This window comes from Canis lupus, chromosome 31, assembly GCF_011100685.1.
Source record: "Canis lupus familiaris isolate Mischka breed German Shepherd chromosome 31, alternate assembly UU_Cfam_GSD_1.0, whole genome shotgun sequence".
Classification (NCBI taxonomy): domain Eukaryota; kingdom Metazoa; phylum Chordata; class Mammalia; order Carnivora; family Canidae; genus Canis; species Canis lupus.
In genome coordinates this window covers 11,979,944-12,005,978 of record NC_049252.1, presented here as the reverse complement: position 1 = coordinate 12,005,978, position 26,035 = coordinate 11,979,944, and the positions used below count along the sequence as shown (strand labels likewise).

The window sequence follows — 26,035 nt, the reverse complement described above, 5'->3', positions numbered from 1 at the left end:
CCACTTAGAGTGGTGTTTGTACTTTTTATACAAAGTTACATACTGATTTTTCACTTAATATAGTGTATTGAGAGCATTAAAAACAAAATGTATTTGTAAAGCCCTAAAATTGGTAGATCTTTAGTAACTAAGTGAAGGGTCAGAGGACTCAGAACCTCAAAAAATTGTCAATGCAAAATACATGAAACTGAGATTTAATTTCAGGGAGTTCATTACAGCCTTTCTTTAAAATAAAACAAGATATTAATTTTAAAAGATTTCTATTTCCCCTGTTGAGGAAATTATGTGAAATAGACATCAGTGATCAGGCTTTTTCATTTGAATACTTGTTAAAGAGGTCACGAGAGAGGAACAGTTTTCTAAGTCAGAAGAACAAGAAAAGAACAAAGTCTATCATGTTACTTTCCAACTAGCTTTTCATTAGAAGGATAAAGGGAACACAATTCAGACAGTTAGGTGACCTGGATTTAGTTAGTATCTATAAGCCTAAATTATCCTGTGTGAACAGAAGAGATACTACTGAAAAAAAATTTAAGTTCCCTTGTAGTGAAACAAATATAAGAAAGAAGATATGTGTGTGTGTGTGTGTTTATGAGGTGTTTAATATACATACATATTCATGTATTTACCTCTGCACATAAATATATAACATATAAATAAGAAAAATAAAAGAATATATTTATATGTAAAAGAGAATTGGAATATAATTCTTAGAGTGTCTACTTGATACTTATCCTCTATTTGAGAACCATATTTAACTTATTAAACAAAACTGTGGATTTAGTTGCTCTTAATTTAGCTGTCAATCTTAGATAACTAGTAATTATGCTGGCTTCTAAAAATCTTGTGAGAAAGGACATTGGATTAAAAGTCGGAATACTTGATTCTCATCCTAGCTCTATTATTAATGAATTATCTTTCTCTGGATAAGCCACTTAGCTTCTCTGGTTTTTCTCATTTTTTAAATAGGCTGGTAGACTAGATGTCCAATAAGTTCCATCCCAGCTCATAATATATGGTTGTAAGATTAATCCAGTTCAATAATTCATTGATGCTATTTCTAAAAATTATTCTGTCATCCTAATAGTCAAGCAAAGTGTCAGAAAGTGAGGTGTATTTAATCTAACACTTCTAATAAAATTTTTACATTATTTAAGGAATGTGAGTAAAATGACCTAAAGGATATGCACATTTATATATGAAAGATAGAGTATATACATAGTAAAATACATTTATGAAAAATATTTTAACTTATATTCACATATAATTGCCATTTTGTTAGAGGAAAATTATAAGTAAACTAAATGCAATACTTTTATCTCCTCTCATTCTCAATCCCTAATTCTGTTTTTTGCATCATTACTTTTTTTTTTTTAATTTAAATTCAATTTGCCAACATATAGTATAACACCCCGTGCTCATCCTATCAAGTTCCCCCTCAGTGCCGGTAACCTGGTTACCCCATCCCCCCACCCACCTTCCCTTTCACAACCCTTTGTTTGTTTCCCAGAATTAGGAGTATCTCATAGTTTGTCACCCTCGCTAATTTTCCCTACTCAGTTTCCCTCCTTTCCCTTATAGTCCCTTTCACTATTTCTTATATTCTACATATGAGTGAAACCATATGATGATTGTCCTTCTCTGATTGACTTACTTCACTCAGCATAATACCCTCCAGTTCCATCCACGTTGAAGCAAAGCAGTACAATTGCTGGGTCATAGGGCAGGTCTATTTTTAACTTCTTGAGGAACCTCCACACTGTTTTCCAGAATTGCTGCACCAGTTCACATTCCCAGAAACAGTGCAAGAGGATTCCCCTTCCTCCACATCCTCTCCAACATTTGTTGTTTCCTGTCTTGTTAATTTTATTCTCACAGGTGTGAGGTCGTATTTTATTGTGGTTTTGATTTGTATTTCCCTGATGGCAAGTGATGTGGAACAGTTTCTTCAGCATCATTACCTTTTAAAGAAATAGATTTTACCAAATCAAATCCTCATCCATTCTTTCATTCACTTCATATTATTACTTCAACTAATTCATACAGAGTACCAACTATCAACAATGTTATAGTACTAAGAATACTGCATGGCACCTATATGGAAGGTTATGGGGTTTCTGCCTTCCAATGCTGACAAAAAAACATAAATCTGAAATTGTGGGGAAAGCCATGAAGGTAAAAGGATAGGGACCTAATTTGGACTTGGGAGTCAGGAAAGATCTTTCTGAAAAAATGAAATTTAGGGTGAAACTCCAGGGGTGAGTAGGAATTAACCAGGTCAGAAAAATGAGAATAAGCTCCCCAGGCAGAGAGAGCAGCATACATAAGAATACTGAGAAAAAAAGAGCACTGGAATTTAGGAATCTAAACGTCTTTACCTTGTGAGTATGAAGGGAGCCTGGACACGTGGACATAGGTCTTATAGACCCAGTCAAATATTTTGGATTTGATTTCAAGAATACTGAGGGGACACCTGAGTAGCTCAGAGGTTAAGGGTCTGCCTTCAGCTCAGGGCATGATCCCAGATCTGGGGATCAAGTCCTGCATCGGGCTCCGTTGCAGGGAGCCTGCTTCTTCCTCTGCTTGTGTCTCTGCCTCTGTCTGTCTCTCTCTCTGTCTCTCATGAATAAATAAATAAAATCTTAAAAAAAAAAAACACTGGGAAGTTTTGCAGTAATTTAAACAAGGTAGTAATATCATCAGATTTACATCTTCGCAGAGAACTCCAACATTATATTATGAATCAACTGAAGAAAGGCAAAAGTTAAAAGGAAACCAGTTACAGACTTGGCAGTAGTTTCAATGAGAGATTAAACTAGGGTGAAAAAGATTCAAGACTCACTTAAATGACCTATTCAAGAATAGACCAAACTCAGTAATGGAATAGACCCAAATTTAGTAACAGAAAAAAACATAAGTAAACAAAGGAGAGGTAAGTGGCAAAAGTGATAATCTGATTTATGGAATGTGCATGAGGGTGGATGAAGATGGTACTCACTGAGTAGACGACCAGATGAGAATCATGTCTGGGGGTGTAGAGGTCAGTCTTAATAGTGCTTATAGTCATTTTAGAGAGACAGTTGTATATGTGAGTCTGAAGCTCTGAAGAAACCCCTGGAGAAATAAATTGGGAACCATCAGCATATAAGTAGCATTAAGAGGTGTGTGTGTGTGTGTGTGTGTGTGTGTGTGTGTGTGTGTGTGTAGGTGAGAAAAAAAATGATGGTAATATTAGATGAGGGCCCAGAGCTAGTTGTAAAGGAATTTAAGCATTTAATTTTGAGAGAAAAGGATTTGTTAGCACACGAGTTAGTGAAAGACCAACCAGAAAAGGTGAAAGGAAAACTAGAAGCCAAGAAAAGAAAGTGTTTCCTGCAGGTCATTATGGTCAATATTGCCGCATACAAGCAATAATGGAGCTTGAGAATGGTTCACTGGGAAACAAAAGCAATCTAATTGGGATGGTAGAGGCAAAAACTGATTGACAAGTACATGGAAGGGAGTTGAAAGGATGAGAAATTAGAAGAATTTAAAAAAAAAAGCATACACGGTTAACTTTTCTGAGAAGCATATCGGGGAGCAGAAAGAGTGGTAAATAAAATATGGTGAATTAAAGATGGATAAGATCAGAGCATATTTGGTTGCTTTTGAGAAAATCCCTTGAAAAGAAAGATGATCAAAATTCAGTAAAGAGGGGAAGATGAATAAAAATGGAAACCAAATGTGTCACTATCCTGATTAAGACAAATACATGTTCCTCAGCCTGTTCCAGAAAAGCCTCTGGAGGACCCTTTGTCAGGTCTCTGGCTCATCCTAAGACACTCTCCCCTCCGTTCCCTTCCTTTGGTATATGCTAAGAATTCTTCCAGGAGGTTCAGTTTTAGAATCTTTGTACAATGGGCAGCCCGGGTGGCTCAGCAGTTTAGCGCAGTCTTCAGCCCAGGGCGTCATCCTGGAGACCAGGGATGGAATCCCATGTCAGGCTCCCTGCAGGGAGCCTGCTTCTCTCTCTGCCTGTCTCTGCCTCTTTGTGTGTCTCTCATGAATAAATAAATAAAATCTTTAAAAAAAAAAAAGAATCTTTGCACAAATCGCATCCCTGCAAGAATTCCCCCCTGCTATACCTGAGCTGCCCTTCTTTGTCATGCAAATCTTAGTTCTGGAAAAGTCCCACCTGACCATCCACTGAATTCAAAACTGTCTCCACATCTTCACATCTTGTTCCTTCTTATAATTCAGGCCTCAGTTTCAGTATCCTTAGTGAGACCGCCACACCCTCCCCATCACCCAACATAAATTTGTAACCCTCCCCATCCACAGTCATGTTTTTAACTGTTAGCATAGCATATGTCACATTTTCTTGTTTATATATGTGTTTATATGTTTATGGTAGGTCACTTCCCTCTAAAATGTAGAGTATATGAAAACAGGGGTCTCATTTTACTTGCTCAATGCCATATACCCAGGATGTGTGATACTGCTTGGCATACAGTGGTGTGCTAAATAAAAGTTTGTGGATTGGTTGAATGGTAAATTCAATTTACAAGTCTTCTTAGAAGATATCTGGAAATTAAAAGGCTCAATACTATAAGTTTTAATCAAATCCAGCACAAACACACAGGTAACAGATTAGGGGACTATAGTGACTAACATAATTTTGAAAATATTCTAAAAGATTTCTTTTTAACAGATAATCTTAATGATTCTATGTCTCTTATCATAATATTTACTCTAACTTTCATCCCTCAGGTATGTACCACCTGATAGCAAGAGACGGTTTTTTTGAAAGTACTTTGCCATTAGAGAGTATTCAGTCCAGTGTAAGAAAATTTACTACAGATAATCCTTTTGGTGGATAAAATATATATATGAACTCAAGAGTATATTTACATTTAGCAAACATTATCTAGCCATGTACTATCCTAGACATATGGGATTCAAAAATGAATAAAATGATCTGTGTTAACTCAAAGATCCGTGAGTGATTAAAGATACAAAAGTTAATGAGATTGTGCTTTAAAAAGACTATGATACAGTCTGAATGAAATAAAAAGAGGTCAGTTTGTTTTAACACCTCTGCTCTATGAGATCTCACATGCATGAATTTAGACTCTATACAAATGCTTCCATTCCTCCAAGGGGCAAATCATTAATATGAAACTCATTTACCTCAGTATATAACACCTATCCCTATATCAAGTGAAAGTCATTTTCACAAGGGGAGGGAGAAAGCCATTTTTGATGCCAGTGTTTCAGAGGAGCAATTAAGCATTGGCTGTATTAGGAGGAGGTTGCCATATGAAAAGAAGTACAACAAAGAAAATCATCATGCTCAATGGTCGTGCAATGTCACCTTATTATTTCTGGAAGGGCCTAAAGATTAGAAAATGACTCTTCTTGAGTTACAGGGCCTATAAAACTGAGTAACTTAGAAAATACTGAAAAGGAATTCAGGAGAAAATAATACCAAAATAAATAGCAATAGAAATTGTGTTGAGCTGAGCATGACCTTTGGAAAGAGAGGGAATATTTTGCATATCTAAGAAAAATCTCATCATAGGCCTCCCTGAAAGATTAAAATGATTTCAATATTTTCCCACTTATTTAATGCAAACAGGTATGGCTTGCTCTGACAAAACATCACATTTCCTACTTAGGTGCTATTATGCAGAGACAGAATATCAAGTTTATACTGGTTGCTCAAAGTCATTCTTAAAGACCAAGAGTAAGTGCTGAAAATAATGATTGGAAATGTTTGTGTGCCAGAGATCCTTTTCTTGCAAACATTTCTTTGGGCTTAGTCTCTCTTAAATGATTGGAAAGCACTATTATCAATATATCTCATTCAAATATTAATGAGGAAGCAAGTCATTCACCTTTTGGAAACTGCAGTATCTATTTAGATGTCATTTATCAGCTGTTCAGTGGAAAGAATGAGGCAAAAGCAGAGGCAAAAATATTTCTGAGTCCAGAGATTTCTGTATGAAAAACAAGTGTTCCTCTATGTATTACTTCATATCTAGTTAACAGCACAGAATACCATCATTTGACCAATTAGTATTAAATTTAGCACATAAAGTATTAGTTTCCAAAATATTTTGAAATCGTTAAGAGTAAGCTATCCTAAATACAGTAAATAAAATCAACATAAATACAAACTAGTTTGTGATGTTAAACTAGTGGGAAGTGTTTCTGTATCTTTCAAAGAAATTTTGAGTCATTACGCAGTATTAATTCTTCTATCTATATTTTTTGCTATAACAAAACCAGTGACACTTACAAACTGAAGCATAATACAGAATGCCCTGGCTGTTTTGTTTTGTTTTTGCTCAGTGTCTATCTCCTAAAAAGTAGGAGGCTGTTTAAAGAAAAGTATATTATTTGAAAACATTTCATACTTAAAATGTAATTCTGTTTTATCAGAAATTTCCAAACAGAAAAATGAAGAAAATCTGAGTTTTGCTTTCTTGTGTGTGCATGCCCTCAATCTGTTCCAACACTCAAAAGGAGCAACTTTAAACCTCTCATTCCTTCTTTGTTATCCTGCAAAGACCTTGTTCCTTTCCACTATTTCACACTGAGCACGAGCAACTCATTTATAGATAGCTCCAGATTCAATCCATGTGGCTGGATTTTGAAGTTAAAAAAAAAAACGGAAAAAGTAAAAAACGCCCTGCTTTAGTATGACTGGCCAGTTGTAATATATTTTACAAGTTTGAAACCAAAAAAATGGTCTGCTTTCAAGTTATTGCTTAAAATTGTCTCAGGCTACAGGTTTTAAGGTCACGTTATTAATTTTCCCACATTTATGATCTCGACACATTTTATATTTGATCTTTTGTGAAGAATAATTTGTCTTTACCTTGAGCTGTGTTTGTGCTAGGCTGTAAAATCAGGTGACCCAGTCAAATCAGTGGGAACGTTAAAGAGACTACAGAAACTGGTTCAGACCAAGAAAGACAGGGTGTCCAGTCTGAATGAGATGAAACCTACATTCATAAATCTCCATAAGTAAGAAGTCAAAATGCTGCAAAAAGTTCTTTGAGAAGGGAACTGGGTTAGCATATATTAAATGAAGGCCATTTTGATAAGGCCTTAAAATGATCATTAAATGTTGAGGGTTTTTAAATTACCAATTTATTTATTTGTGAAACAGATATTCTTACCCTATTACTGAATTTTGCTTTATATGCCCCATTTCTCCTTCCCTTCAAGACCAGACTCAGGGATACAGTGAGAGAAAGAGATAAGAAGGGTCAGCACTATCCACTATCCTCATTCTTTGGCCACAGAAAACAGTATTTATCAATTCTGATGTGAGTACAGCAAAATGGCATATCATGACATGCAACTTGGATGCTCATTTATTTACGCACGATTACATACTATTAATCATAATCTTTTACTTACACCAGTTAAATGTTTTAACTAAAAGAGATTCAATGATATGGTACAATTTACTATGGGTAACATATATTTCTATTTTCTGGAACTGTTTTGTATATTACCAGAAATTTCATCAGACCCTTCACCATATGTAAATATAGGTCTTACTAATCAATTATATACTATAAATATATACCTTCTTTTTGTTGTATTCTCATCTGTTTTTCCATTTCCAAAATATTTCACCATGAGAAACACTGTATACATAAATCTCTTTATAGATTTGTATTAAAAATACTAATATATCAATAGGATTTCAGCCCATGTCCACTGAGATTTCATTATTTTTATGTAAAGGGAATATTTCATTTACTTCCTTATGATGTGCTCCACACATATTACCTCAAAAAATTTTTTTAAGAATTTAATAATATAAAAAACAGAATTTAATAATATAAGCACACCATATTATGTTGATACAATGTGTGGAATTTTTTTTAATTTGTAATTTTTCTCGAATATCTTTCAGTATATTATTTTCACGTGGCTTTCAAGCATTGTAGTTAAACTGAATTTAATCATTATATACAGTTTCAAAATGTTCTGGGTAAATGTCTTTATAAAACAAGTCATTGGGCTCCTGAATGGCTTAGTCAGTTAAGTGTCTGCCTCCTGTTCAGGTCATGATCCCGGGGTCCTGGGATCAAGCCCCCCATCAGGCTCCCTGCTCAGCAGGGAGTTGGCTTCTCTGCCCCCCCCCCCCCACCGTTTGTCATTTCTCTCACTCTCATGCTCGTGTCTCTTTCTCAAATAAATAAATAAATAAATAAATAAATAAATAAATAAAATCTTTAAAAAAAAAACCTTAAAAAAAAAGCAAGTCATTTACTATACAAAGGATTACTCTTCAAAGAATTGCAATTATAAACTATTTTGTGAAATTAAATGACTTCCTGGCTTATTCTATGGTGTTCATTTATTTCTACTATATAAAAGGAAATATAATACTCATAATTTCTACATGTGCAAAATTATTAGACAGATCTACTTCTTAGTTTTCTTTGTCATTCAGAAGATGAAGATGAAACACTGGTTTCCTGTATGAAATTAGCCAAATCCCAAGGAAAGAAAATTAATAACGTTAGCACAAGGGGAGAAACGGAGACTGGACTGAATTCTATTTCTGCATCACTGGCTAGATCCAGTACTTCACCTGGATGCAATTTGGCAGAAATGTTATCCCACAATGAAGGTGAAGTTCAGAAGTGGACCAGCTGGCAGCCTTTTCCAGAAAACCCTCTCTGGACATGTGTTGATTTCCAAATTGCCCAAATTGGAACTTGGAACAACTGTTCCCACTGTACTCACCAACCACAACTTAAGTCTTCATGGACAGATATGGATCTCCCACATTCTTGGGTAAGTTTGTGAACTAAAGAAATGTGTCATCTCACCTGGATGTTTGTACCAGCAGGAAATAAACAGATAACAAAAGTGCTAATCAGTCAAATTCATCAGTGTCAGGAAAGTTACTAGAACTAGAGTTGTCTTTCCAAAAAGCAATGAAGCTCTCATGACTTTTCCTATCATCTTACTAATGTGTATGTTCCTTGTGTTCAAATAAATTTGCTACACAGCGTTGTTTAGAGATTCTTTTTTAGTTGAAGGAAGACTTTGGATGTTGATTCAGATCAAGATGTGGATTGAATTGTCTAACTCATTGCAGTAATGAAGTTTCACTGACAAGTAATAGCTAATTTAAATAAGCATTTTCTGTGTGCCTGCCATTCCTCTAAGCACTTTCCTATTTTATTTAAATCTCACAACAACCCTGTAAGATAGGGAATGTTATTCTAATACTAAGTCCCCCACTTTACAATCGAGAAAAATGAGGCACAAAATAGTTAACAACAGGTCTAACAAAAAAGCTAACAAAATGTCACAGAGCTAACAAAAAGTGGAGACAAGATCTAGAATCTAGACAGTCTAATGCTAAGGATACTGCTTTTAGCTGACATAGTATTTCCTGTACACTAAACTAGGCCCTAACGCTATATGGTATGAAAGAAAAAGTATGGACTCTGGAATTACATAAATCTGGGTTTGGATCCAAGCTCTGCTCCTTGTTTGAGTTGGGCAAATTATTTAAAACCTTTTCATCTTAATTTTCTCAATTTTAAGATGGAAATAGTAATACTAAATTTATGAGACAATCGAGAAACCAAAATTAAATAATACAAACATCCTAAGACCTAAGAGCAACTTTTTTTCCACCTTGACTGTAAGTTTCTTAAGGCAAGTATTTTATACCTTTATTCATGACAGTTCTTGGTCATTTGTGCTTATAGTCAATTCATGGAACAACTTTGTGTTTCCAGGAACCTGACTCTATGCCATTTTGTTTTAAGAGTCAGTCTCTCATCAGACAGAGGCCATATTTTGGGGTGCATTTAGGGCCCTCTGAAGAGGCTTGTGGCCCTTTACACCTTTCAAAACTTGTGTATTAAGTTAGGTCTTTGCAGGCTAGAGCTAAAGTAATCTGTGTTCAAAGTACCGCATTAAATATTACAAGTGTTTAGGAGCACACTTGGAATGGATAAATGTGGATAAAGTGTCCAACATCAGTTACTTTTAGGAGCATCTCTCCTATTTCCTTGTCTTCATCTTCTCTTTTGGGGCCACTGGGCTTTGCAGCCTTCTGCCTGGAGTATTTTCTTAGAGAGCTACTGGTAATATAATCAGGAATTTCTGAAGACTTCCCTTGACAGCTTCAGAATTGGGATCAAGAATGATGACTGCTTGGCAAGTAGCAAAGCCGGTGTAAGAATCTAAATTCACATATTTTGAGCTTCTTTCAGCAGTAAAATCTGGAGCCCTTAACAGCGGTTCTGTATTTTAGTAGCCTAGCCTCCATTTAACTTTTCGCCTTTGTCTACAACTTCCTTGTGCTTTTCCTGTGCTGGACTGACAATGGAATGATTTGCTTCTTCCTGATGACTTGTTTTGTACTTTCCCGCCTCTCTGTCTTTGTGTTTATGTATTGGCCTCTTCCTACCATATTGTTCTCACCTACGTTCTAACCAGGACACTAGCCCATAAAGCTCAGACCACTTTGTCCTTTAGAAAGATTTCCTGGGTCATGCCAGATAGAATTAATCACTCCTTCCTTTGAACTTCGAGAAAACATAAGGGCATTATTCTTTCATTATAGATTTATCAAACATATATTGGCATCCCTGTATACCACTTTGCAATATTAGGCTCTGGGGATACAAAGCCAAACAATACGTACACTGCCCCTGTCTTCACGGAGCTTACCGTATTCCACCTATAGTGGAATTAGTTGAGCATTTGTTTATTTGCTATCAGTAATTTATCTTTGTATCCTCCATTGTCCCTAGGATATCATGGGTCTTCAATTAATATTTGAGTGGCATTTGCTAACTAATGAGTGGAGTTTTAGAAACCAGGGCACTTTGTTTCCATACATCTACATAAGATATTTGTTCTTGTTCTTCTGTTCTTATATTAATCTGGTTATACTTAAAAGTTATTGTGTATGTGTGTCTGTGAATGTGTGTCTAGATTTAAGTATATATACATAGTAACAGTTTTCTTTCTTTTTTTTGGTGGTGGTGGTTTTGTCTATTTTAGTACATAACTCAATGATTAAGTAAATGAATTTTATCTGCAGAAGGTCAAACGTATCTACAGAATATTCAGAATTTCAGATGATAATGTTCAGTATTTGTGACAGGAAAACCTCGCTGGATTTGGAGAGAGGGTTCAAGAACATGCTAGAGTTAAATTGGTTTGGTAAACTTAATGAGACCACTTACACTCAGGGATTTGAGACACAGAATGAAAGAAGTTGGATGAGTGCAAATCATTATTTTTATATTCTACACATATATTCTATAATAATACCAAGTGAAAAATACCCCGTTTCATTTTAGCATAGCTGGTATTTTTTTTCTGTAGTAATTGCAGGGTTATTATTTAGGTTATACTTTCACTTTCCTTCTATAGAAGGTACAGAAGGCAAATTGTGTTGAGGGAAAAGTTGTGCTTCTGAAATGAGTGTTACTTACCATCAATGACAGGTAGTCAGAGGTGACATTTTTGCAATTTTAAAGGGTAAAAGTGTGACCAGATTTTTTTTTTCATGTACCAACATATGTAGATATGCTGGCGCTGAGCCAAAACCTCACATTTCAGAGAAAATGAAACCAATCCACAAAGACACTAGTTTCTCCTTGACTTCAGCTATTTCAGCAACAGTAGATTCCGAGAGTCTTTGATCCTGTTAGCAAAGCAGAGTTTTCAGGTTACCTGAAACTGACTTGTCTTCCAGAAAGTTCTTATCCACCCTAGTCTGACTCCCTGGTAATCCCACTACAGGCTCATACCTCAAAGCTGGTTCTGATAGAACTGGGTTTAACACCAGTTTTGACATCACCAGAACAGTGAATTTAGGCAAACCCCTCACCCTCCTTTAACCTACTAGTTCCGATTCGGACATTGCTTTCAGACCTGCTTGTCTCCTCTCTTGTGAGTGACTCTGTGTACTGAAAACACTCATTTGTAAGAAAAGGTTATTGACATCTACCATGCAGGGCTGTTGGGAAGGTGAAAGGAAATGGTGACAGGACTCAGGTGATAGTAGGTAAAATTCATACCCAAACCAAAGAATCCAGAGACTTGTGCTAGGCTTGGGAAGAAGCAACATTTTATTCAGTCAAGATACCATAAACAAACTGAAACCAGACAGGGAAATGTATTCTTTGTGAAGGGCTTTTCACAGAAGTCAACAGGAGGAGGACGAGACACACACAGATATTAGTCATTTGCAAGGTCTATGGGATTTGGACTGTGGGGAAAGATAAGTGATTAAGGAATTGATATAAACTGAGAAAGATAAAAGACCAGATTTATGAATGTGTATACTCCACAAGAGAAGTGTGAAAGAAAACTCCTTGAGATGCAGGGTTTTTTTGTTGTTTTTTTTTTCATATCTGAGGTGAGTGGCATAGAGAGGGGATTTCAGATGCATTTTTAAAAAAGGTAATAGTGGAGATAACCAAAAATAATATTTGAAGCCAAGTGTTTACAATCAGTTTACAAGAAGAGTGATTAAAGGGTACTTACAAAGAAGCTCTGCATGCTAAGAGTTTGAAACATCTTAACAAAAGAGGAAAGTGAGTCAGAAGAGACTTGGTTGAGAAGAAGGGCAAGAAAGAATGAAATGTATATGTTGTAAAGAAGATGAGAACTTCCTTTAATATGATGTTATGGTAATAGCAAACATACTTTTCAAAACCTAGGACTATTTTTCAGATTTATAAGAAGGATAAACAACTTTTTTTGTGTGACATTAACAAATCAAAGTAATCTTGACATGAAAAGGGGGAGTAAATATCCATTTCTCCCTTCATATGTCCAAAGTATTTTATAAAAATAGTGTGATACATTTAAAAAGTGATAATAGCAAAAGCTCTTTCAGGAATAAGGAAAGTAAAAGACCTGAAATAACAGAACTCAAGTACAGGATAATTCTAATATAGTGTGGATGGAAAGGTAATAATGAAAATGAGATAAAAATCAAAGAAAAAAAAGGTGAAGTTTAAATACAGAATCTCAAGGTGAGAAAATAAATAGAGCTCTACTTAAAGCATCTTAAAGTACCTAAGAAGAGGATGAGAAGAGTGGAGAGCTAAGGTCTTGTTGGAGTAGTATTGGAACCTGTCACAACTGCACCAGAAGAGAAAGTGTGGACAGTGGAAAATTTTGTTTCAGTGAGAGGAACAGGATGTGTGCTAAAGCTCACCAAAAAAATAAAGGAACAAAATATTTTACAATTAACCTTTCAATTCAAATGGGGAATAGTGGTTATGCTAATTATTGACATGGGAAAATGCTCTGGGGACCCATAGACCCACTGCTAAGTGGTATGAGAGTTTTTATACTGACCAAGAAAATTACTGATCTGTGGGGGAAGAGTGACCAAAGCAGGATAAGCTATTTGTGGGCCTCTTTTACTTTCTCTGTTCTCCACCTTGGCAATCTCTCCCAGTCTCTCTGACCCTGGTCTACTTCCTTCAATCAACATGACATGTCATTACCAGATTAATTTACTTGACTAATCTACCTGATTAATGATTCCAAAGCTCAACTCTAATGTTACTGCTCCCCTCACAAACCTTTAAATATCTCCCCAACACCAACGGGGTCAAACGCAAACTCATTCACCTAATCTGCCCTCTTAACTAGATGGTAACAAGTCTCTTTCATACACAGTCTTCTGTTGGCAAGGTGATACCAAACACTGATTTTTCTTCATCTTCATAGCTCTGTTTAAACTGTTTCATCATTTAGTCTTTCCTTTATTCTCTACCTATTTGTATGGAAGCTTAAAAATGTAGATGGATAAGTAAGAGTCCATGATGTACACTTTGAAGAAAAAAAGGAATAAAGATTGAGAGGACAAGTAAAAAGAGAGTAAGAAAATACATAGTTTAGGAAAAAAAGGACACGTGAATTTCATAGATTCCATTATTTTCTTTGTACGTAAGTGATGTTAGACTCCTACCAAAAAGCCTCCCTGGTCCCACTGAATAAGACATACTAAGAAGACTGCTTACATATCAACCCAGAGGGAGGCAGGCTATGAACCATCCATACATAATTTCTCATAGTTTCATGCCCTTGTGTTCAACCATGACAGCAAAAAACATTTATTAGAACAGCTTTAACTTTTATCTGCTGACATTGGAATTATGGTAGTATGGAAAGAGAACACGATTCAAGGAATAGATTTGGACAACTTGTGAAAAAGAAGGCAGAGTAAATGATAATCTGGACTGAGAAAATCAAAAAGAAAACTAGAAAAATGTGATACAAAAATACCAAAAGATATCTATACTTACTATATTCTGTACTGAAATTGATGAACTTGAGAATTGAGATTCTAAAAATAATTCTAAAAACCTAAATGAACAAGAATAAATAATGAATTATGAATATTTTACATGACAAACATTTAACTATAGTATAATGTTTGATGGAAGGAAAATTAACATTTTCTCAAGAAAAGAGTTTGACAAATAAGAGATGCTGCAACAGCTGATTGATGTCTTCATTCCTTCATTCATCCACTCATTCACTTGTTAGCAAATTCATGTTAAGTGCCTCCTGAGCCACTTAATCTGGATGTATGAGCTTAGAACTGTGTACCTGGGGGGATGGCCAATCTCTATTTCATATATATAATAAGAGTTTATGGGTTAAGAGGACAAGTTGAAAATGAAGGGAACAAGTAATCACAGTCCTTGGTATAAAAATTCACTAGGATGACAAACACATTACAGTACTTGTATATAAAATAATTCTGGAAGAGATCTTGCAAGACATACAAACAAATATTATGTTTTAAAAAAGAGCTTAGGGGCACCTGGGTAGCTCAGTGGTTGAACACCAACTTTTGGCTCAGGGCGTGAACCTGGGGTCCTGGGATTGAGTCCTGTAACAGGCTCCCTGAAGGACCTGCTTCTCCTCTGCCTGTGTCTCTCATGAATAAATAAATGGAATCTTAAAAAATAATTTAAAAAAATTTTAAAAAGAGCTCATAGAAAAAACAAATCACAGAATATTATAAAAGTACAAGGTATTAGATTTATGGATTTTTTTTAGGGTTGAGTTTGAGGAAAGTTGTAAATGTGCATAAAATTCTTAAATATCGTTTCTAATAAAATTGTGTAGAATAAAAATAAACATAAAGTGAAAAACTAAAATTTCTCTACAAGAGTGAAGTATTATTCTCCAAGTTCACAATAACTGGAGATATTATTAAATTAGACTTTTGAGACAGAACAATGAAGAATGAAAACCAGTCTAATCATATGGGTTGGTGTGTAGTTTTTCCCAGTTGCACAAATCTCATGCGTATCTGTGAGAATACCAAACCTGTGATCTAGTTCTAAAACTGTGAGAGAAACCAAGAATCCTTCTTCATGTGTTGCCCTAGGATTTTGCCCCACTTTTCTCTTGGTTTTGTTTTGTTTTGTTATTCTGTGCTTGTTTACTGAAATGCATCAAATTAGGGAGAAAGTTGAATTGGTACTTCCCACAATAAAATATTTCTAGAGTCATCATGAAATATTTGTCATTTAGAATAGTTCTCTGATGATGAAATAGGATCCGTGATAATCAGTTATAACTACATTTTAGTTTCCACAAGAAAGTTGAAATTTTTTTCATTAGATCCTCAAATGGGAAGACAAAGAGCATCAGTATGAAGGGGATGCATTGACCATGAGAGATATAAATCTCCTTCCTAATTAGAACCTAACTCTTGCATGATTCAAAAGAATAAAGAAATCACTAAAGCTGGACATCCACTTTTGGGAGTAGAGAAACCTGAATATTAGAACACTGTATATAATGAGCCTTAGAAAACACTCCAGGGGGATCTCTGGGTGGCGCAGCAGTTTGGCGCCTGCTTTTGGCCCAGGGCGCAATCCTGGAGACCCGGGATCGAATCCCACGTCGGGCTCCCGGTGCATGGAGCCTGCTTCTCTCTCTGCCTGTGTCTCTGCCTCTCTCTCTCTCTGTGTGACTGTCATAAGTAAATAAAAATTAAAAAAAAAAAAGAAAAAAAGAAAACACTCCAGGTATTGGTAGATGTTCTTTTGTGGCAGAGAAACAAGCTCAAAATTCAAGTTTTTTGCTAAGCAAGCTAAAGGCAAGAGTCATATTTTGAGGGTGTGGTGTGGGATGGTAGAGGCCTTATTACACATCAAAGGAGCACAGGTTGAAGCCAGGAGAGTCACATGGGAGTTCAACCCTGTCACTTACTAGAATCACCGTGGGTCAGATTGCTTAATATCCATAGTTTTCTGTTCCTTCCTCTTTAGAATGAGGGAGAGCTATCTATTATTTAAAGGTCTTATTTTATTTTTATTTTTACATTCAATGTCTGGAGCAATGAAGACATACTGAGAATGATGAATTCTATGTACAGAAAGGTTAGGGCATAAAGATTTTCTCTCAGCGGTTTAAAAGCAGTTCTTGTTTCACTCTTGAGATGACCATTGGTGACCTTATTTCTATCATTTTTTTTTTTTTTTTGCTTTTGCATAAGCTATTTTAGGTTTAGGTTTGTTTTGTTTTCTTCTCTTTTCCCTTACTGTACTTCCTCTGTCCCAGCGACTTCCTCTCTCTCTCCCTCATGTCCTGAACCAGCAACTGTGTATGTGAATATAGACTTCTCTTGGGATACAGCCAGGTTCCCCAGGCCATGAAAACTTCTTCATGAATGACAATGTCTACAGTTTCATTCTCAGAAGCTAAGAAGGCTCTGCCATTCACAAAGAACTGCTTCTAAAAATCCTTTTTAATGTCATTTCAGAGGACTGAATTCTAGTTTGAAAAATGGGTGGGTGAAATTTAAGGAAGATTGTAGAGAGGAGAGCAGAAGAACAGGGGCTCTGAAGGATAAAGAGTGGTGGGTTGGAATCCTCTTTTGCCACCATCAGCCACCACATACACTCACACACACATGCACTAGGTTTCACCTTGAGTGGTTCATGCCTTTGAGATCTTGTTCTGACCAGGCAGGCACATTAATCTAATGATGATCATGGCTTCCATTGACTTAGCACTTGACTATATTTCAGGTGCTTTTATATATGCAATCTTTGTGTCATGATTCATTAAGGTGGTGTTCTTATCCCCATTTTTTTTTCTTATCCCCATTTTTATGATAAAAATCTGAAGCTCAAAGAGGTTAAATAATTTGTGCAATGCAATAGTAGGTGACAGAGCTGGATTTTAAGCTCACATCTATAATAGTCAAAAGTTTTCCTGCTAAGATTATGGCTTTATAACATTTGACACTCTGCTAGTGACTTATCTATGCTTTTCTCATTTGTGAAAATGAAGATATTAGTTCCTAACTTACAGTGTAAAATGAAATGATCCATGTGAAAGTGTCAATTCAAGGTAGGGGCTTAATAGCTTAATAAATAGAGTCCCTGCCTTCAAGGTACAATATAACTTTTCTCATATTTTATTTTATTCTAGCTCTATGAATTAGGTAAAATATTACTGCCATTTTACACATGGAGAAATTGAGGCACAGGAAAGATTAAGTGGATCACCTGAGGTCCCACAGCAGATGGTGGCAGATAGAGAATATCAACCTCCTAACTCTTAGTCCAGACTTTTCCTAATAGTAAGTTGTCTCTAAGTTTTGTTTTTTGTTTTTCAGGAGAAAGATAAACAGCACAGGGTAGACATTCCATGTGTGTTGGAGACAAATAAGCCTAGTATTAAAGTGCAGCCTCAATGCTTACTGTATGACTAGGCCAATTGATTTCTTGGAGTTTCAGTTTCTTATCTATTAAATAGTCATAATGAAGATTTCTTTGTGGCATTCTTGTGAGAATTGGATGAGTGTTTAACTGTACCCGATACCCAGTTGGAACTTAATGAAGAAGAGCTACTATTTTTAGTGGCAAATAATACTATTTAATTATAATGTACAATTCTGTGTTTATAATTATTTATCCTTTACTCAATGAACACAGCATAATGTCTATGATATCAGGTATTGCCCTGGGCTGTGGGGCCACAAAGATGGCTAAGATACATGCTTGGCATTAGAGTCTTACTTATTTTCTGTGATATCGTATCATATGAGATAATGTATCAAATGTACATTGCTAGTTTACATTTATTTTTAAGATTTTTTTTTACAAAGTTTGCCCAATTTTTTTCCCTGGAAATAAGAAAGCCAGAATTGCCTAGTTCAAATGTATACAGTAAGGCTAGGGTGAAACTCCTCTTTTAACTTCCTGGGGCTGTCCTAGCAGTCACATCATGCAGGCAAAAAGAAGGTGTGTGCACACCTGGGTGACTTAGTCAGTCAAGCCTGTGACTTTGGCTTAGGTCATGTTATTAGGGTCCTGGGACTGAGCCCCACATCAGGCTGCTCACTCAACAGGGAGTCTGCTTGTCCCTCTGCCCCTCCCCACTCTCCTACTCTCTCTCTTTCTCAAATAAATAAAATCTTAAAGAAGAAAGAGGAGGGGCGGGGGGAGAAGGTGGGCCTGGGGATGTACGTGCTGTGCTTACCATTGCCCTTTTCTGACTTCTCAAATTATCACCATATTAACAGTATTTTACTTACACAAAATTATTTTAGCTTTTACAGGCTCCTTTCATATATTTATCATAGCCATATCACATATGCATTTCATGATATTTTATTTCAGTGTCAAAATATAACTCTCAGGCATAACTCACCTTTTTAAGAAGAGAGTGAAAAATGAAGGAAAGAAATTCATGCTCCCTCTCCTTCCTAGGAGGTTGTAAAGCAACTGGTTGAATTCACTCTAAAAACTCATATGAATATTCAGTGTGAGATCTTTATGCATCTCATGGTTCCTAGCTATTAAATTCAACCATACTGATAAATAGTTGGATTAGAAATATGGCCTTATTGCAGCTCACCTTAAGCCCAACCTGAACTGAAGCCTACTTCTCATTCATGGAAAGGGATTTTTAGCCAGGTCACAAAATGGATTAAGTTCAAGAAGTCATTTATTCATTCCCTGAACAATTTGTTTTAGAATAAGGACGCCTGGGTGGCTCAGTGGTTGAGTGTTTGCCTTTGGCTCAGGTCATGATCCCGGGGTCCTGGGGTGGAGTCCCACATCAGGCCTCTGCAGGGAGCTTGCTTCTCCCTCTGCCTATGTCTCTGCCTCTCTCTGTGTGTCTCATGAATAAATAAATAAAATCTTTTTAAAATTTTTGTTTTGGAATATTTACATTGTTTTTGGAATATTTACATTAAGGAGGATAAAATGTTGGGCAGAAACAGGCACTGTGAACCTCATAGTCCAATGAGAGACAAAAATAGAAATAATCACACAAATAAACATGAAATGAAAACTTTGATAAGGGCCATGAGAGCTCATGGCTCGGTGAAGGCGATGATGTCGGATAGCTGGAGAGAACAAGGAGATGTGGTACAAGGTAAGTCTGAGGAAGGAGTCACACCATTATGGCTTAATTGGTTATCTAAGTTTTGTCTTCTGTGCCTGAAAAGCAGTAGAAATCTATACAAGAAGTGTTTTAAGCCACTGGTTTGGTTTTTGTTGTTGTTGTTGTTTGTTTGCTCCTTATTTGTTGAAGGTGTGAGATATGTGATGAAGCTTATATTTTGGAAAGATCACTCTCCATAGTAATGAGACTAGACTAGGGGTACAAGATGACAGTGACTTGAACTGTGGTGGTAGAAAGATGAATGAAAAGCCCCTGGGCTCATAGACTTAGGTCCTCAGTGCACACCTTTCTCCAAATGATAGAAATGTCAGTTTTGAAAGTCATTTTTTTTGTGATGCAAACCGAAAAGCCCCATTCACTTTAGGACATATGGACACAGATGACAGCAGAGAAGTGACACAATGACATGACTGCACATTCCAAATCTGTCCTTCAATTTTTAAAACTCAGAAGCTCAGAACCACCATAGTGACTTAATGGAATCATTACCAATGGATAAGGAAATGTCATCCATTTGCTTCCCTTGATTCCACTTGGACATAGGCCATTGTTTCTACAAAGAATGGCTTGGAGCCATGCAAGGTTTCAAGGGAAATTGGCCTTTCAGGGGGGCATCCGAATAGATAATGCATATTGCCACCATAAAATCTCTAATGAATATTAAGGGTGGCTTTCATTTGTGGTGATTGAAAGGAACTCATAAATTCTCTCTCTAGGATGCGGGAATTTTTTCCTCCCTGTGGAGAGATTTAATGGATTTGCGGCATTCTGAATGATTTGGCAAGAAATCAGAGGTACCTGAGCAGTCACCCACAAAGGGCACTTAGCTTCTTGCATGTGATAGTCACCACCACAAAATATTTTCTGTAAGAACCCAGAATGATTGATGCAACCCACCGTAAGTCATGACAAGGTGTCAACTGAAAAACTGGAAAAAGAAGTGGTTAAAGACACCGCAGCTTTAAAAACAAATTTGACTTTTAGAGAAGGGTTATTTCCTTTTAGAAAAAAAGCTGGACCTGCCACCTGCAAGAAATTTAGATTAGTTGTTTGTGGCAAGGGCCATCATATTTTGAGGCCACTGAGAGCCCCTACTGCGCTCTGTATGGAGTAGATTAAACTGTTCCCACACAATGATAAATATATCACAAAGAGCCATAACAGGAATACAGTAAGTTGTAGCACTTAATGGTACAACTTCCAGTTAAAACAATATTCTTAGGGTTTCTTTGGCCAGTTCCCATTTTATGTGTGCTATTTTTCGATAAGTTAATTTTTTACATTTGCAGAATCAATATCTCTCAAAGCTTTATAGGATTGAAGAAGAGAATTAGAGGCATGAGTTCCAGAGAGTTTTGCTAGCTGTGTGGCCCTGGGCTAACAGAACACTCTCTGAAAGGTGCAAAAATAATCTATAAAAAAAAAAAAAACAAACAGGTGAGGATTAAGATTAAAAATATCATCAGCTTTAAATTTTCCATACATGTGGAAGGAAAATGGGGAAAATACCCAAAGCAGCAATTATCCAAAAGACATTTAGATTTTACTATGGAATGTGGCAGATAATCTCTTTTTAAAGAAAGTAACTTTTTAACGCTTTTTAATGCTAGACTTTCAATACTTGAAGTAAAAAGAGTTCTGGGTAATTTGTTGGAGTAGTGTATTTCTTTCTGAAATGAATCAATGATCTTATTTTTCATACCATGAATTTAGATACTCTGAAGGAAGTTAACCCAAATGCCTGTATCCTACTTATATGAAGAAATTGTTATTATGATTTAAGACACCAATTCTTTTTGGATGCTGGCTAGCAAAGCTTGGCTCAATGGGGAAATGTTTCTAAGTGTAGACTTAATTCTCAATTAGGCTTCCTTTCGGTGGGAAACTTTTTCATTTGTAAAGATTCTGGGTTGGAGGACAAGCCAGATGGTATAGACTATAATTTCCTTAGCTGTAAAATAAATGGATAAGACTAGGTAACTACTAAGATCTCTTTCAGGAATAAATATTTATGAATCAACTTTTTGAAGGAATAAATAGCAGTTGAGGGTTATATTAAGCCATCATCCTGAGGATGGGATATAATTCCCATGAAAATATTCCTAAACTTAGAGCCTTATATTTTATTTTATTTTTTAGAGCCTTATATTTTAAAAGGTAAAATGATAAAAAAAATTTTTTTTAAAACCTGTTACCCAATCTTAAATAATTAGGCAGTGTGCAGTATCATTGTTATTGCTCACTTACTAGAACTCAATGCTATTTGAATCTGAAAAGTTGATATAGTGTCATTTATGAGAGAAATTTAGGGAGCTCATTCTAGATGAGAATGAGAGGCCTTGGAAAATTGAAGGTTTGCAGGACAGAAATGACGTTGGAAGAAAGAAGCACAGCTATCTGATGATTCCAAATAAAATAGGTTTCACAATTTTTCTAGAATATTACATTATAAAACTATATTTCTTGATGTGTGGGTCCATGAACCAAGGGCGTCAGAATCACCTAAGACATTTGTTACTAAGTTCTACCTATGCAAGACATACAGAATTCAAATTTCTAGGATGGACATTCTTTAATAGGCTCCATAAGTGATATTTTTGTGCTCACCAAAGTTTGGGAATCAACTCTGAGTAGAAGAAAACAATTCACGATTCCCTGATTTTCCAATTTAATCTTCATCTACCCAAAAAAATCTTTTAGAGAGATAGATAGATGATAGACAGACAGATAGACAGATAGATAAATATAGATAGATAGCTCACTTAATTTAATTTAGCAAGACAACAACCCTGTAAAGTAGATAATTCAATTTCCAAAAGAGGCAGTAGGGCACTGAGTATTGAGGAGGTTGTCTAAGCTCTGTTCCAGGGCCAAGCTGGGAGTTCAATCAAAGTCTTCTGAATCACATTCCTATAAGATAGTTATATCACCTTAGGGACCTCATGCTCTGAACTCAGCAAAGGAATGCACTAGTCAGCCCTTGGGAACTCTCAGAACTCAAGTCATATGATCAGCCTGCTGGAAAGTGTACAGAGCCTCTAACGGGTGCACCCGATAAATCCCCAGAGTATTTCAGTGCTTTCCAAACTGACTTGGTTAAAACTCCCATCAGAGAGTATTTGGGGCTTTTGAAAAATCATAAGAGCAGAAAAATCCCCAGATAAAGGATAGCAAACCACTAGGCCATTTACCAACCATATAACTTCGAGAGTTTATAAAATGCTTTTGAATATAAATAACTCTCTGATTATGATAAAATCTTCTTCAGTAATTGTGCAAATGGAATCTGATTTTCTTAATTAGATCATAGTTCTGTTCTTTCAAGATTAACATCCAAGATGGATTAAAAACCACGTGCCCAACTCATTTTTGCAACTTTCTTCAAATTATGGGCACCTCTTTTTTTTTCTATGCTGCCATTTTCCAGCTGTCTTTTCTGCCAAGTCCTCCTTAGTATGGATGCTTTAAGTGGGTTGCCATCCTGTGGTTCTAGTAGTCATGGAACTCTCTCCCAACACTCTGTATGACCTAAGGCCCCTAACAACATTCAATCCTATCACTGAGGAGCAAAGGTCATCTCCTGTCAGAAGATAAGGAAAATGTCCAGTATTACTAATTATGCAACCCACTTACTCTAGAATTTCCAATATCATTTGATCATCATCTCTAAGTCCTAAGATGTCTGAACCAAGCTGATGGGTTTGGAAAGGATTACAGGGTGGTGTGTGCATATATATGAGTATGTTTCTTTGCATCAAACATTAAAATAACTAAAAAAGAAAGACATAAAAAGGTTTAATTTGATACACCATGGCCGACCTTCTTCTGTCTTTATCTTTATTCTAAACCAGTAAATTGTAAGTGGCAATATATGGTGGTAGTTATATACGATGCAACAGGGTTTTTTTTTATTTTTTTTTAATGTTCCTTTAAATGTCAGAATAGGTTGTGGGAAATGAAAATCATTGGTGTTAAATGGTAACAAAACTGATGATTTTGAAATATTTATGTTAAAAGGCTTTCTGAAATTGAGTACTTAGCTTCTGTAATGTGCTTTTCCTGACAGTCTGCAACCCTTGGATATCCTTATTCACCACAATTAGTAAATTTGATGTCTGTATTTATTGTGCATTAATTCCGTTCTGATGAAAGTAAAGTCTCCCTTGACTAAAATACAATTGAATTTAAATTCAACCAAAGGAACCACAGTGCAACTGTGGTTACTGCCAACAAGTTGTCAACCAAAGCAACAGTCTGGCCTTTGTATCTGAGAAAATTGTTAAAAAGGTGAGGTTACATCTTTATCAGTTACAAAAACAAGACTTATAATTAAAAAGTCAGTCTGCATATATGAAATTGGAAGTGAATAAATTAACTGTTCTTTCCATTGTCTAGACACATGCCTCACTCCCCACCCCACTGACAAGGAGACAGAGTACAATGGGGTTGCATTTTGAAGTTAAATGTATCAGCCAATCACCAATATTTATTAAACACCTAGTACCCATAGAATGTTCTTGCATTTTTAATGTGGCTAGTCTTGTACTTAGAAGTTCTGTAGCATAGTATAAGGGGAACACATTAGACTTTAATAGAGGAACCCTGAGGTTAAATTTGGAATCCATGGCATACACAGTCATGTTACTGTCTGATCTCTCATTTCTTCTTCCGCATGGTGGGGAAAATATAGTCCTTCTCCCAGACTTACTGCTAAGATGTTAAAAGATGTTTTATATGAAAGTGCTCAGCTGTCTGCCTGGTATATATATATATATATATATATCTCAACCAAAACCCCAATAATCAATGTTAAAAGGAAACGCATATTTTGGAAAGCTGCGTCTCAACACCAGTGTGGCAATAATAGATTCAGGTGTAAATGAAGCATTTTGTGGAGCTCTTTGACTTCCTTTTGAACTTTAATACTGTTTCTAAACTTCTCAGTATGGCGCTCCTGTAAATGTTAACATTATCAATAGAGGATGGAAAGCTGAAGATACTTTCCATACATCTTGAAGACTTCTGTATGATACACGCAAAGCAAAATGTTTTTTCTTAAGCTTTACATGTTTCATTGTGCATCCCTTCTTTTTTTCTCCCCTTCACCTCTGCTCAATTTCAATAACCTCCAGTTACATTTCTACCCCTTCAAAGCCTGCATACTATCTGGTAAGTTTGTGCCTGCTACAACTTCTCCCCTCAGTTTGATTTTGAGTTTATTCTCTTCTGCCCTCAATTTCCTTCTCTAACTGCTCCTGAAAAATACTCCATTGGAGTCTTACGAGGAAGTAGTACTGTAGCAAGGCTTTGGGAAATAATTACAAAATAGAAAGTAGGGAAAGGAAAGAGACCCAGAGAGGCAGAGGACAAAGGTGAGGAGGTGTCCCATTCTCTGGTTATAAAACCAAGGTTTATATGCACAGTTGACTGATAAAAAATTGAATGGAGCTGCTTTTGGATTGAAATTTTCTCCCTTAATTCGCTTTAAATTTTATTCTGCATAGGATTTGGCTCTGAAGTATAGAGGAGTCGACAGGCCTGAGTTCAAATCTTTACTCCTTGTTAGCTTTTTTACTTTAGGTGAGTTAGTTGTTTTGTGTTTCAGTTTCCTCTTTGTAAAAGAGGAGATGATAATACTTTATACAGTTGTTAAGAAGATTAAATGAAATGCAGTGATCCATAGCTGGGTATCAGTAAATGTTTGTTCATTTTTCTCTAAGAAATTGCTCTTCTTGCCTATTCTGCACTTTAATAACAAACTAGACTAGATGTGTGAGGCATCTAGGTTCCTCTTTTAGATGATTTATGTATTTCATCCTCTACTGAAACTGACACAAATATCAATTACAGACAGACAGGACACCTCTTGATACCCATGTCCACAGCCCCCTCCCCCAAATATTCTAGATCTATTCTTTCTTTGGAGAGCATGTGTTTTGCAGGATGAGAAACTATTACACAATATTGTTTAAGGCTTCCAACCTGGGATGCCTGGGTGGCTCAGTGTTTGAGTGTCTGCCCTTGGCTCAGGGCCTGACGCTGGGGTCCCTGGATGCAGTCCCGCATCGGGCTCCCCACAGGGAGCCTGCTTCTCCCTCTGCCTATGTCTCTGCCTCTCTCTCTATCATGGATAAATAAATAAAATCTTTTAAAAAGAATAAGGCTTCCATCCTCTCTAAAAAGCCATTCTGTAGGAATCACCAAATACAGAACCCTTTGTTTGTGTACCCAAAGCTTATCACTGGGCACATGATGTCAGCACAGCACTACATTTGCAACACAATGAAGGGGTTCAAGCTCTAGATCAGTGCTACCCTGAGCTATTTCTGCTTCCTTCAATTGAGCCTTGCCATCTCTCTGAGCCTTAAGTTTCCCAAAGGATTATTAGAACTTTACATATCAGTGTTCAAGACATCTGAATACTAAATTATGTACATAAGTTTTCCATGTTTATTTAGGAAAAGTCTCAATTTAACAATCTCATAATTTTAAAACTTATTATACTATATACTTCATGTTTAAAACAGGGGAAGTCATGTTTTTTTTTTTTTTTTTTTTTGGCAAAGGGGAAGTCATGTTAAAT

The 26,035-nt window shown here is 36.1% G+C and overlaps 1 protein-coding gene and 1 long non-coding RNA gene across 21 annotated transcripts in view; one reads left to right on the top strand and one right to left on the bottom strand.

Annotated features, from left to right (window-relative positions):
• The window catches only part of LOC102154431, a 355,562-nt gene that overhangs the window by 158,557 nt on the left and 170,970 nt on the right, over window positions 1-26,035 (bottom strand). Inside the window, exons 1-3 of one of the 14 annotated variants that reach the window (XR_005382137.1) lie at window positions 5,877-5,983; window positions 2,999-3,114; window positions 1,822-1,961 (exon numbers count right to left, since the gene is read on the bottom strand). The exons of 12 other annotated variants lie outside the window; for them this stretch is intronic. This is a non-coding gene — a long non-coding RNA (uncharacterized LOC102154431). Of the gene's footprint in view, window positions 1-1,821; window positions 1,962-2,998; window positions 3,115-5,876; window positions 5,984-26,035 lie in introns of those variants that run through there. One more of the 14 variants, XR_005382126.1, reaches the window with a different exon arrangement.
• SAMSN1 (SAM domain, SH3 domain and nuclear localization signals 1) overlaps window positions 1-26,035 on the top strand; it is a 269,753-nt gene that overhangs the window by 181,686 nt on the left and 62,032 nt on the right. For 6 of the 7 annotated variants that reach the window (XM_038581230.1, XM_038581233.1, XM_038581235.1 and 3 more), the window contains one exon: window positions 8,459-8,805. In XM_038581230.1, coding sequence (XP_038437158.1) covers window positions 8,459-8,805 — 347 coding nt within the window. Of the gene's footprint in view, window positions 1-7,239; window positions 7,317-8,458; window positions 8,806-26,035 lie in introns of those variants that run through there. The other variant, XM_038581236.1, reaches the window with a different exon arrangement.